Here is a 12,668-nt window from a genome sequence, read left to right as displayed (position 1 = left end):
GCACTGGCAGATTCGGTGTCTGGTGGAGGCCCTCTTCTCTATGTGTCCTCATGTGAGGAAAGAGCAGGAGAGAAGCAGCACCCTTTAGGGACTCTGATGAGGACACTAATTCCCTTCAGGAGAGCTCTGCCCTTATGACTTCATCTAGTCCTAAGAACCTCTCAAAGACCTCTCTTCCTAGACACCATCACATTAGGGGGTAGGGCTTCAACATAGGACTCTTAGGGAGACACAAACATTTAGTCCCAAACATATGCCAAAAATCAGACTTATCTCTAATTAAAATTATTTCTAATGATCTGTGACCTGGTAACTTGGGTAGCCACCACCCCCCTTCAATTCTGTTGAAAGCAAAGAATTGGAAACTAGAGACTTGCAAAAGAAGGTGTTCCCTGTTCACTGGACTGATACTTTCTTAGTTTCCAGGAGGAATACCTGAGAGGCTTTACCAAGGTTTATCAAATAGCTAATGAGGATACCCCCTATCATTCAGTCACTTAGAGACACTTTGTGGCCTCATGTGCCTAAAAGAGGGTTGTTCATTTCATTTTGCTATTTTCTAATTCCAATATGTGTTTTGATATTTTATATTTATATTAATATTAGATACTTGAATATAGTTTTATCAAGGATCTGGAGCTGCAGGCTGAGTGCATTCTGTTCATGGACAGTCTTTGCCATGTAACGTAGTTGTTGAAACCTCCCTGCATTGTTGGACCAGTCAGCCAAATCAGACTTAGTTTCTATCAGAAATTCTGATTTCATTTTTTTTTTTTTTTGGCCATGCCTATAGCATGCAGAAGTTCCCAAAAACCATGCCACAGCAGCAACCCAAGCCACTACATTGCCAATACCAGATCCTTAATCTGCTGAGCCACAGGGGAGCTCCTTATTTTTTAATTCAAATCAAATTAGTATGTATTTGATGCCTAATGTAAAGGTCACACCTAAGTTATGGTTTTATACATAACTGGTAATAATTTACTAAAGACAGAATTAAAGTGATATAACTCAAGCAGTCTTTTTATAACAGGCTATAAAATAAGAAACTTAATCTGTGCTTTTCTCATAGTAATTTAATTTGCAGTATAAAGCATTTATACAAATCCTTGTGAATAAAGACTGTGATGAGAGGCATAGTATTTCTTTGATTAGGGTCAAGGGAGGAAACCTTGGGATTCAGCTTTTAAGAACAATTAATTGGAGCTCCCGCTGTGGCACAATGGGATAGCGGTGGGGGTGGGCGGGTCTTGGGAGCCCTGGGACACAGGTTTGATCCCTGCCCTGGTACAATGGGTTAGGGATCTGGTGTTGCTACAGCTGTGGCTTAGTTCGCAGCTGTGGCTCAGATCCGATCGCTGGCCCGGGAGCTCCATATGCCTCGGGGCGGCCAAAAAAAAGGACAATTAATCATGTATAAAAATCAGAATAATTTCATTAGTCTTCATAAGACATTATGATCAACTTTTCCTGTTGGCTTTCTGCTTTTTTAAGTGAAAGAGATATTCAGTCTCTAAAAAACTAATCATCCAGCATTCAGTATAGGTAGAAAAATGTTAAGTATTAAATAAGATGAGGATTGGTTATAATCGGAATAAATCAGGATGTGATTGATAGATATGATTGATAGATAAGATTTACTTACTCTGTTGAACCATCCACACATAATCTATGGATCACATAAAGGTTGATCCTGAAAAATCATGCACAAATAAAAAATGGCAGTACAAATAAAATTCATTACTTTTTTTTAAAAATTGAAGACACTAATCATACTGTTACTATTATTTGAAGGTCCTCTTCTTTTTAACTAATAACACACCTTAGGGACAAGTATAGCAAATAGCTGAAAGTAACTGCTATATTTAAATATGTGGAAAAGGTCAGTTTTATGTTCAGCCTTTCTTTCCCATGTCTCATGGAATCCTTACCTATGAATTTGGAATTCTTTGACAGTAGTCAGACACTGTCCATGCAAGTACCCCTTGGAAAACTTTGAGTATGTCTACCCCCATTGGAAGATCATTGCTCCAAACTGAAACCAGGATTGCTTTCATTGACTGGTTTTAGGAAGGAAAAAATTAACTTGAGACTTAACGTTTCATTCCTAGAAGTCTCTAGGTTGATAGATACACAAATAGCTGTGGCCAGCATAACTGCACAGCAAATAAGACGTTAGGTTGGGGGAACATGAGTTAACTTTTACATTCTTTCCATTAAATTTTTCAAAATTATAAGCAGTTACATAATTAAAGAAATTTTATAATTAAAGCTTGAGTTTTTTCTTTAGGTAAGCAAAATTTTAAAATGAAACTTGGAAGGTAAAGTAAACTTCCCTAATATATAAGTAGTGATTATTTGTACTTATTTTAAAAAGAATTGAATTCTGGTTTGTTACCTATATTATAGGACATTCACCTTGCAAAACGTTTTTATGACATGGCAGCCGAAGCCAGCCCAGATGCACAGGTACCAGTCTTCCTAGCCCTCTGCAAATTGGGCGTTGTCTATTTCTTGCAGTACATACGGGAAACAAATGTAAGTAGTCCATGATTCTTTTCAATAAAATACAAATGATGTAATTTTCTCAGTCCACAGGTTTGTTTTAGCAAAGCTGGGGGAGAGGGGAGGAGGGACGGACCGGTAAGTGTCTGGTCTCTACCCCCAACTCCCTTCCAGGGGAGGTGCAGGCAGACCTCATCAGTGAGGGCTGAGTGTGGCCACAGAGCACTGACTATCCCCAGGTAGTATTTGACAATGGTTCATAGTGCTAAAGCATTTTTCATTGAATCAGATGACTGCCTAGCAGTGACTCAGACCAGCCCCTGAAAAAGAGAATTTAAGTCAAGGGAAGAAGAAGTAGAACCTGAGAACCTTCCCAGACTGTTGTACTCCAGAGGCTTCTGATAGTGAAACGTGTTGAAAACACCACCAGAACTATGTTCTCTAAAAATACCTTGAATTATTTAAAGGCTAATGGTAGAACCTTGCCAGGAGATGAGTGGACTGCCCATTCTCTTTAAAACTGCCAGCTTTTTAGTTACAATATAGTATGTGGGTGCTCTTGGGTTCTCCAGTTTTCTATTTTGTTTACAGTACCTGTTGTTCCTCATAATGGAGTCACAGTGTAGCATTTCACTCTGAAAGTCCTCAAATGTATGCACAAAGAAGGGCTGTTTAACTTTAATTTACTCCAGACCAGAAAAGGATGATGTTTCAATCTTCTGTTAACATCTTTCAAAACAAGTTGATGCAACATTTCAGCATTAGATTCCAAAACAGGATTTCCCTCTTTGTTACACAGATGCGAATGTAGTCCGTGCTGCTTCAGCATCTATACAGAGAAATTCAACAACCTTTCCCTTTTGCAGCCCTAGAACTGCACCGAGGTCCTCCGTGCATAGGGCTCCAGAGGGCTGCAGATATTGACCCGTGTCCTCCTGATTGATCATAAATTTGTCAAATTTGTAATTGTTCAGTAGCGTGAGGCAGGTATGCTGTACACTCTGCTAACTGAAAGGATCTTTGTTGCTTTAATTAAAAAGCTAGCATTGTGACCGCCTGCTCTTTCTCTCTCAGAACTATTTCAGGCCCTTGTCTCACAATTTTTATTACTAATAAACTATTTATCACAGCCTAGTATTTGGTCTTATACTATGCCTTCTTAAGTTTTTTTTTTTAATACAGAAGTACCCCCAAAAAAATACTAAAAATGCCTCATAATCCTACCACCTAGATATTCCAACTGAAAAAAGAAGCATAATAAGTATTGACGGTAAGAAAGTCAAACACTACAGAAAAACAAAATCCCCTACCCCAGGGAATACAGTTAATAGTTTCTTGTAATTTTCTTCCAGAAAAATTTTAGTACCTATACCTACAAATATGTATTATGGGGACAACTTAAATGAACTTTTATTTAAACGTAAAGGATTATACCCATATTTACTTTCTTTATGGGTAACAGAAAATGCCAGGAATAACTTAAGTGACATTAAAAAGCTGAAATATCATAGATGAAGAACATTTAAGTTCAGTTTCAGCTGTTAAAAAGCATTATTTGCTCAGCTATTAAACATTTGAATTCCTGCCATCTTCAGTTACTTGAGAGAAGTAAAATATCCTTGCTCTCATTAGAATAGAGCTTTTTAGCCAGTATATCATCACTAAAAATAGGATATAAGTATGGCAACATACTGATTTTTTTTCTCCCCTCAGTCGTCCATTGTCCCCAGTGTTTGTTTCAGATATTCCTAGGAAAAATGGTTGGAAATTAGTGCATTAGTTTACTGATGGAAAGCAGCTTTTTAAGACACTTTATATAGTCAACCGTTAAGAACTAATGGCTCAGGTCCTCAGATATAATATTTTGAGTTTTGGTTGAAGGCTTTAAAACCTTTTTTGTTGTTGTTCTTAATTTTATTAGATTGGATCCTTTGTTACACTGGATCCTTAACCCACTGAGCCACCTGGGAACTCCTTTATTTATTTATTTATTTATTTATTTTGGAAGTATGGTTGATGTACAATACAATTTTTAGAGGTTACATTCCAGTTTTAGTTTTAAAATGTTTGCTATATTCCCTGTGATTTGTGATGTACAGTATATATCCTTGTAGCTTATTTTATACCAATAGTTTGTACCTCTTAATCCCCTACCATTCCCCTCCCACCTTCCCTCTCCCCACTGGTAACCACTGGTTTGCTCTCTATATCTGAGTCAGGTTCTTTTTTATTATATTCGTAGTTTGTTGTATTTTTTAGTTTCTGCATATATGTGATATCATTCAGTATTTGTCTTTCCCTCTCTGACTTATTTCACTTAGCAAAATGCCCTCCAAGTCCATCCATGGACTTATTGCATGTTGCCACAGATGGCAAAATTCCATTCTTTTTTATGGCTGAGTAGTATTCCTGTGTGTGTGCGTGTGTGTGTGTGTGTGTGCCGCGCATGTGTGTGCACATGCGTGTGCATGTGTTTTTACCATATCTTCATCCATTCATCCCATTTTTGTTTTTCTTTTTAGAACTGCATCTGCAGCATATGGAAATTCCCAGACGAGGAGTCAAATTTGAGCTTCATCTGCCAGCCTACACCATAGCCACAGCAATGCCAGATCCAAGCCGCATCTGCAACTTACACTGCAGCTTGTGGCAATATTGGATCCTTAACCCACTGAGTGAGGCCAGGGATCAACCTCACATCCTCATGGATACTAGTTGGGTTCATAACCCACTGAGCCACAGTGAGAACTCCTATCCATTTGTCTTTTGATGGACACTTAGGTTGCTTCTATACTTGGCAATTATGAATAATGCCGCTATGAACATTGGGGTGCATGTATCTTTTCAAATTAGTGTTTTTGTTTTTTCAAATATATATATACCCAGGAGTGGAATTGCTGGGTCATATGGTAGTTCAATTTTTTAGTAAAACCTCTTTTTTTAAAACACATTGAAAAATGTTACTAAGACCAATTGTTGTAATAAGTTCTATATTTATCTCTAATTTGTGATGTACCTTTTCTAGCTCCTTCTGTTACATTTTAGTGATCATAATGATTTTTATATTATTTTCATTAAGATTCGAGATATGTTCACTCATCTTGATATGGACCAGCTTTTGGGACCTGAGTGGGACCTTTACCTCATGACCATCATTGCATTGCTGTTGGGAACAGTTATAGCTTACAGGCAGAGGCAGCACCAAGACATGCCTGTACCAAGACCTCCAGGGCCACGGCCAGCACCACCACAGCAAGAGGGGCCACCAGAGCAGCAGGCTCCGCAGTAACCCACTGTGTCCAGCCTTGATCAGTGACAAACAAGGAAATGGTTTACTAAGAACACTTGCATTTGATTTAGGACTTTGGATCAGTGGTCACCTCCTGGAAGAGGCACACGGAAGCGTTGAATTCTTAAAGCTGCTTAGAATCTGATGCCTTTATTTTCAGGGATAAGTAACTCTTACCTAAACTGAGTTGAATGTCTGTTTCAGTGCCCTATGGGATAACAACTCTTAGTGCCCCCTCCCCCATTTCTTTTCCTGGAAACATATGTGAGACACTCAAAGTAATGTCTGCTGTATCCAGCTATCTTTTTTGGGTCCTTTTGGTCATTCTCTCAAGGTGCATAAGTTCTTCTGTCCGCCATCTTTAAGGTCTTATGCATCGACACTAAAAACTGATCAGTGTAAAAAGGAAAACCCAGTTAGTTACAAGTTTAACCTTAACACATTTGAAAGTCTGAAAATAGAACTTGCCTTTTAAGTTAAAAAAAAAGTCTTCAAGTGTTTCAGAACTTCGATAACCAAGGAACTTTTAACTGTCCACATGCAAGTACACATATTCAGCATATTTCTTAACTTTAAAAGGTAAGGTTGGGAAGTTTCTTATTGGTAATTGTCATACTTTATACCATACTTCTCTCCTTCAAAGACTGAAAGGCCTTGTTAAAGAGTTGTATGTGAACTTCATTTCTTTGGAATGGAATATATAGAAAACATTGTGAATTGACTTCTTGAGCTAACACGTGAACTTGCCCCACCTACTCAATGTAATTTGCGTGTTTGTTATGAATATATGGAGCCTTTACCAGAAGCCAGAGGATGGACTAAATGGGAGAAGTTAGAGAACAATATTGAAGCACTCTGGGTGGGGTATCAGGATCATAGACACTTCCCCAAAAGTTGAAGCATCTGTTCCCAGGATTTATTTTACTGTGCATTTCTTACTGGAAAAGAACAGACCACCCTCGTGAATTCTTTAAATATGAAATGTTGTTGCCAGGCTATGGCTGACAGTAACCACCGTTACAATTCTAAAATACAAGATGCATTAAAATCAGTGGTTGAGGAAACCAAAGCCTGTTTGTACTGTTCAGGTAGATTTTTCTCTCCGCAGTTTGATGTTCCAGTAAAAAATCAACCACTTGCTTAGGTATCATATTCACCACCCTCCCACTGTTAACATTAGGAAAATCAGGGCTATCACATTGCAGCATTATCTGATTAAATAGTATGGAAAACAACAGCCATGGCAACAGCAAAGAAAACTGAGACCGTCACAAATCAGACAAATGAAAAAAGTGAAACTTCAACCAGATTTGTATTTGTTTTTATTGTCGGATGGTGGTGTTCACAGCCTGTTTCTGGTCTGGGACCCTGTTGGTGTCTGAGCAGGCGTGCTGTGCCTCTTGACCTCAGTCTGTTTATATTAATCTTTATACTCTTTTTCCATAACCCCTCATCTGCCAGAAAACTTGAGGAGTTTGTTACATGTGTAAGGAGTTGTAAGACTGGTTTTTAAAGTGGGGATTATATTTAGAACTAGATTTAATTAGTCCGTAATGAACATGAAGACTCTAAATGTGAGGTTGTGTGCTTTTTTGGATGTTTAGTATATTATGCAAAACCTGGTGAGCAAACTTTTCTCCCAGATAATTGCTTCTAAATTTAAAGAGGTAGTCACGGCGAGAACCATGTATATAACTGCTGATCTGAAAGGTAGGAAATTTTACCCTCAGAGGTGTAATGTCAATTTGGGCAGCTCTTGTAAATAGTAAGACTTGTTTGATCTCTGACATTAGAGATTTGAGTGCAGTTGGTCCAGTATGTTGGTGTCTTCACCCCTACATCTTCTCCCCACACTTCAAACTAAGTATGATCCACCATAGCAGCCACGATTCATTTCAAAGGAACTGTTTTAATTTATTTAAAAGTTTGAAGACCAAAACTTCCATATTTTTCTACCATCCACTTAATTTCTCCTTTAGCAGTATCTTTATCTCTATCACTATTTCCCTCTGTTAGTACTTTGAAAACAACATTTCTTAAAACAGTGTGCACACCCCAAAGACAGATGGGGAAGTGCAGTCTTGTTCTCCAGGCAATAACAAACTTCCGTTAGTGTACCAGTCACCATGTCCTTCTTATAAATCTTCTAAATATCTTTTTCTTGGCTTTTGTCCACCTCCTGTTTTACCCTGGGTCATTTGCTACTGGAAATTTGGTAAATTTAAAATAACTTAGTTCCTATAGCTTCATTTGAAGACTGCTCAAAATACTTTGCTCCCTTTTTCATGCTGTACAAGGGACATGATATCTAAGCAAATAGGAACTGGGTTTGTTGTTTCTCCTAAAATAATGCTCAATACTTACCTAATCAAATGGCATCCATTTGAATAAAATGACAGTAACTAAAGCTAGTTAATGTCAGTGACATTGAACTAACTCCAGGATTCAGGAGTTTTAACGTTAGAATTTAGAGTTAGCAGATAAAGTGCGGCTTCACTTCTCCACGGTCGCCCTTGTCTCCCGATTCCTTTCAGAGTCTGTCTTCGTGCCTTCCAAGGTGGTGACAGTAGTACTCTCCTTAGCTCCTTTCTCTTGTGTGTTCACTTTGTTGGTTAGTCAGCTGCCCCAGAATCTTGACGATCTGTTTTGTTTCTGTTTTTTGTTACAAAGGTAGCATAGGTATTTGGGTTTGATTTTGTTTTGTTTTTCCTTTTTCTTTTTGAAATTTTTGTATTTGTTTTCTGGGTAAGGCTTATCTTCTTTTTGGTTACTATTCAGTGGCACAGAAAAGTCAAAAGTTTCCTATTTTTCGAAATTCATTATTTAGCTCCTAAATGAGGTTAACTTGTGAATCACTAATCTTAATACTCTTGAGGATGTGTTACCCTTCTGCATATAAAGTTAATTTGTGAGAGTTTTTACTGCTAAATCATTTATCTCTGCACCATTGGGAAGTTTTAGAAACTTCTGCCCATGATCTGATGCTTTATTTAATTAAGGAGCTGCTGTTGCATTCAGGAACCTTAAGTATTTTGTATAAGCTTTTTTTCTTTTTCCCTCCTTTCTTTGCTGTTCATGTTTGTTCTTCAAACCAGTGTTTTGGAAGTATGCATGCAAGCCTATAAACGAAGACCGCAACTCTTCATGTGTGTAGCATGTGTATTATATTGTCTAGCTACATCTGCAAAAAACTTCTTTTTCAGAGGTTTGGACTAACATTTCACATGCACCTTTCAAAACAAAAATGCAATGCTTCAGATAATAAACAGCCCCTTTACCAACCAAGAAGAGCAATGTGGGGTACATTTGCCCCAGTAAGAGCTAGTGTTTGCTTTGAAAGTGAATTTAATTATATGTTATACAATATTATGACTACAGCTGTGCAAGAAATAAAGCAAAAGAAACTTCTCTTTTCGTGAAAATATTTTTCATCAGTCATTGCTCTCAAATATAAATGAAAATACAAAATTTCTGAATACCATATTGTCGGAGACACTACCTAATTTTTAAATGTGCAGTAGTCCTCGAAAAGAAGCTAAAATTTATCCTTCCATTTGGTATTTCAAGAACATCGAAAATATTCCAAGCAAAAATGATTTGTATTTTTAAAGGGACTCTTAGCACAAGTAAAAATCTGACAAGTTCATGAGCAGGATGTCTCGTTATGTGCAGGGAGTCTTCTCACATGCACCGGTTTTCCAACTTGGAATGACAAGATGACACTATTCTCTTTGATCGAAGAAAAATCATAATGTTGATTTGATCAAGGTGTAACCACTATCAATATTTAGGAGACATTTAAAAAGACCATAGACTGGCATTGGAAGGAACAACACCATGGTAGACTTTTTGTAAATTTATTTTGTATTTAATTAAATGCAGTATAAAGGCTGGTGAAGTGTATTATAATTGTGTAAACAAATCCTGTTAATAGAGAGCTGTACAGATTCATTTTGTACCATATCTTGAAACTTGTGAAATAAAGATTCCACCTCTGGTTATCCTGTATGCTATAATGTACCATGGCCAGGCGCCTCTCCAGGTAGGCTTTTTAAAAGATCAGAATCACTAAACTCTTAAATGAACTTTTTTGGAATTTCAGAAACTTCTGGAAAACATGCGTTAGGGACAGTCTGAATCCACCTTATGTTTAACTGTTGAAATTCATATTTCTGTAAGGGAGAATATATAAATTTGCTTAAGAAATGTTTCCATTTTTAAATCTCTGAGGTCTTTGATCTGAATCAGCCTGTGATATAAAGAACACGATTCACTTTAACACTGATTATAGTAAAATGTAGCTAAAGTTTGTTTATACATTGCCTTTTTGCAGGAAGTTTTTAAGAGGGCTTAACAGAGCTACATACAGTAAAACACAATGAAATTCATGTAGGATGAATAACATCTAAGTAAAGGAGAAAACAATATTAAATCATGAGTGAACTTGGAACACAAAATGCATGATAGAACCTGGCTAAAATCTGGCCCTAACTTCCTAGCAGCTGACTCAAAAGAAATTGTGTTAAAATGTTCAGCTTAGAAGCATCAGATCCTTGAAGAAGTCTGGATGATGCAAGTTACGGCAAGTGAGAAATTGGATCTCAACTTTTACTTCTGCGAGCCCAGACAGCCACCAAAGATGACCTTGACTGACTTTGACTAAAATAGCAGTGGTGAGGAGGTTGGACATTGGAGACGCCACATCAGTTTGATCATTTCACCTGGAGTTGTGCATAATTCCTATTTACCAGTTAGCCCCTTCTGACAAGTCATTACAATGAGTCCTTGGTCTTCACTGGAAGCAACTTGATGAGAAACAACCTCCCCCCCCTTTACCTTTATGGCACTAATTTTGATTGGTTACATTAGCCCTTCCATTTGCTTATACTGTGTCACAACATATACATGAATATGAAAGTAAAAAAATAGAAATAATTTCTGTAGTAGAAACTGAAAAAAAAGAGAGGGAAGTTTTGTTTTGTTTTTTTGTTTTTGTTTTTTTACTTTTTGGACATTATCCAAATACTTGAAGAGTCAAGTAAAAAATATAATGAGCTTTAGAAGCTACCAGTGCAAAAGGAGGTACTTCTGTGTTAACAAGTCTTCTATATTTCTTCCTATTCCATTTCTACCACTATTTAGAAAGCCATCTGATTGAACAGCCTTACAGGATCCTGAAAATTCTGTATCAACCTTGTAATTGATTGTTACAATTACATTTTGAGCAAAACTCTGTTTTTCCTACTGGCCACATATTTACAGTGTGGATTCATTTCTTTTAAACATGAGCTAGTTTTCATGCTAGACTGTGATTAAATGCCACTTATACAAGCGCCACGTGCTTTTTTTTTCATATAAGTTGAGTAGAATGCAGTCAGTTAACTGACTTCAGAACATTCATATAAATATTTTCTGGTTTTGCTTAATCCAGTTTCTTTTTGCCTTCTCTCTGCCTCCCAGTAGAACGTTCTTATTTAGCCTCTCAGGATTGAAAAAAATTTCTTCTAAGTGTTCTAAGTGATAGATATGAGATTTAAGTATCCTAAATAAGGATTCTAACTTTGAAAATAACGTTGTCATTGAGCTTTTACATGATTCAAGATTTAAATGTGAACAACAGAAACCTCCATTCTTGGAAACGGATTTATTTCAAGCTGTGAAAGCACAGGTGTGAGTTTCAGACTTTGTGCATCTGGGTTTCCCCATGCTTCACCCATACCTTGCCTATATTTTTTTCCCCTTAGCAAAATTTGAAAAAAAATGATTTTTTTTGTTGTTCTAAATCAAAATTTTTTGAAACAAATAGAAACCAATCCTGAATGTGCAAGGGAAGAGGGGAGAAAGGGGATCATCTAGCTGGTCCGGTTTCCCTTATGTACTAGAAAAGAACTTAATTGAATTTTTTCAACCTACACAGATGTATTTGCATACTACTTGGACGGTGTTCTTTGACTGCATCTTACACAATATGCATGGACATTTATTGCTGGGACAGAGAGGTGAGAACACACTATTTCCTACAGTCCCCGTTTTGACTCTATGAAAGAAATGCTCTACCTGGAACTGTCCACACCAGCTATGAACAGCAGCCTTTATTCTTTCAAAGGCAAGGAAAAAAGTAATTGAAGAAGCCTTAAATTTGTTCATTAATATTTATATTTCATCACTCATTTAAGACTTAAAAGTATTTAAAACTGCATAACTAAACAAATGCTTTTTGTACTCGAGTTCACGAAACCAAAGAAGGAATCTATTTGGGTTTCACCAGGCACAGTAAGGTTAGAACTAGACATTTAGTACCTTAAAGCAGTGAACCAGAAGAAGACCTATGAACTGGGATGAAAACCCCAACCTTACTATGGAAAAACTACGTTAACATCCCATTAGACTTACCGCCACTAATGAAAGGGGTTAACTACAAGTCAGTATTCCAGTGCAAGAGAGTCACAATGACAAATGGGACAGATGCATAAAGGAAGGGCCCACACACAACCTCCATGGCCTGTAGTTGGTCTTGTATCCCAACAGGTCCTCCCACTGACCCGTTTGAATTGCCCAATCCCTTCATAAAAGAGATTAGTTTCACCCCTAACCAAGCTACATGGCCCTGAAATGCAAAGGAAGAAAGGAAGGGTGTCACAATAAGAGGGAAAGAGTTCAGGGCTGGGCTCTCATCCTCATGGCAGGTGGATGTCCTTGGGCAAACTGCTCACTTTATAATGAAGCTGGATGAATGCATGGTCTTTACAGTCCAGCCCTTGCCAGCCCTTGGAGGTCTTAAACACCAAAAGCAATTGAACAGCCTTTATTTTTTATTTTTTTCAATAACCCACTAGCCTGAGAAAACCTTAGAGTTGGCACTTGGTTTGGGTTT

The 12,668-nt window shown here is 37.4% G+C and overlaps 1 protein-coding gene across 2 annotated transcripts in view; it reads left to right on the top strand.

The window, feature by feature from the left end:
• SEL1L (SEL1L ERAD E3 ligase adaptor subunit) overlaps window positions 1-9,795 on the top strand; it is a 63,623-nt gene extending 53,828 nt beyond the window's left edge. The window contains exons 20-21 of one of the 2 annotated variants that reach the window (XM_021099584.1): window positions 2,410-2,538; window positions 5,585-9,795. In XM_021099584.1, the coding sequence (XP_020955243.1) occupies window positions 2,410-2,538; window positions 5,585-5,794 (339 nt within the window). In that variant the 3' untranslated portion in view covers window positions 5,795-9,795. Of the gene's footprint in view, window positions 1-2,409; window positions 2,539-3,304; window positions 3,641-5,584 lie in introns of those variants that run through there. The other variant, XM_021099585.1, reaches the window with a different exon arrangement.

The sequence above is a fragment of the Sus scrofa genome, chromosome 7 (assembly GCF_000003025.6).
Source record: "Sus scrofa isolate TJ Tabasco breed Duroc chromosome 7, Sscrofa11.1, whole genome shotgun sequence".
Taxonomy (NCBI): Eukaryota; Metazoa; Chordata; class Mammalia; order Artiodactyla; family Suidae; genus Sus; species Sus scrofa.
This window is presented reverse-complemented; position numbering and strand designations above follow the sequence as displayed.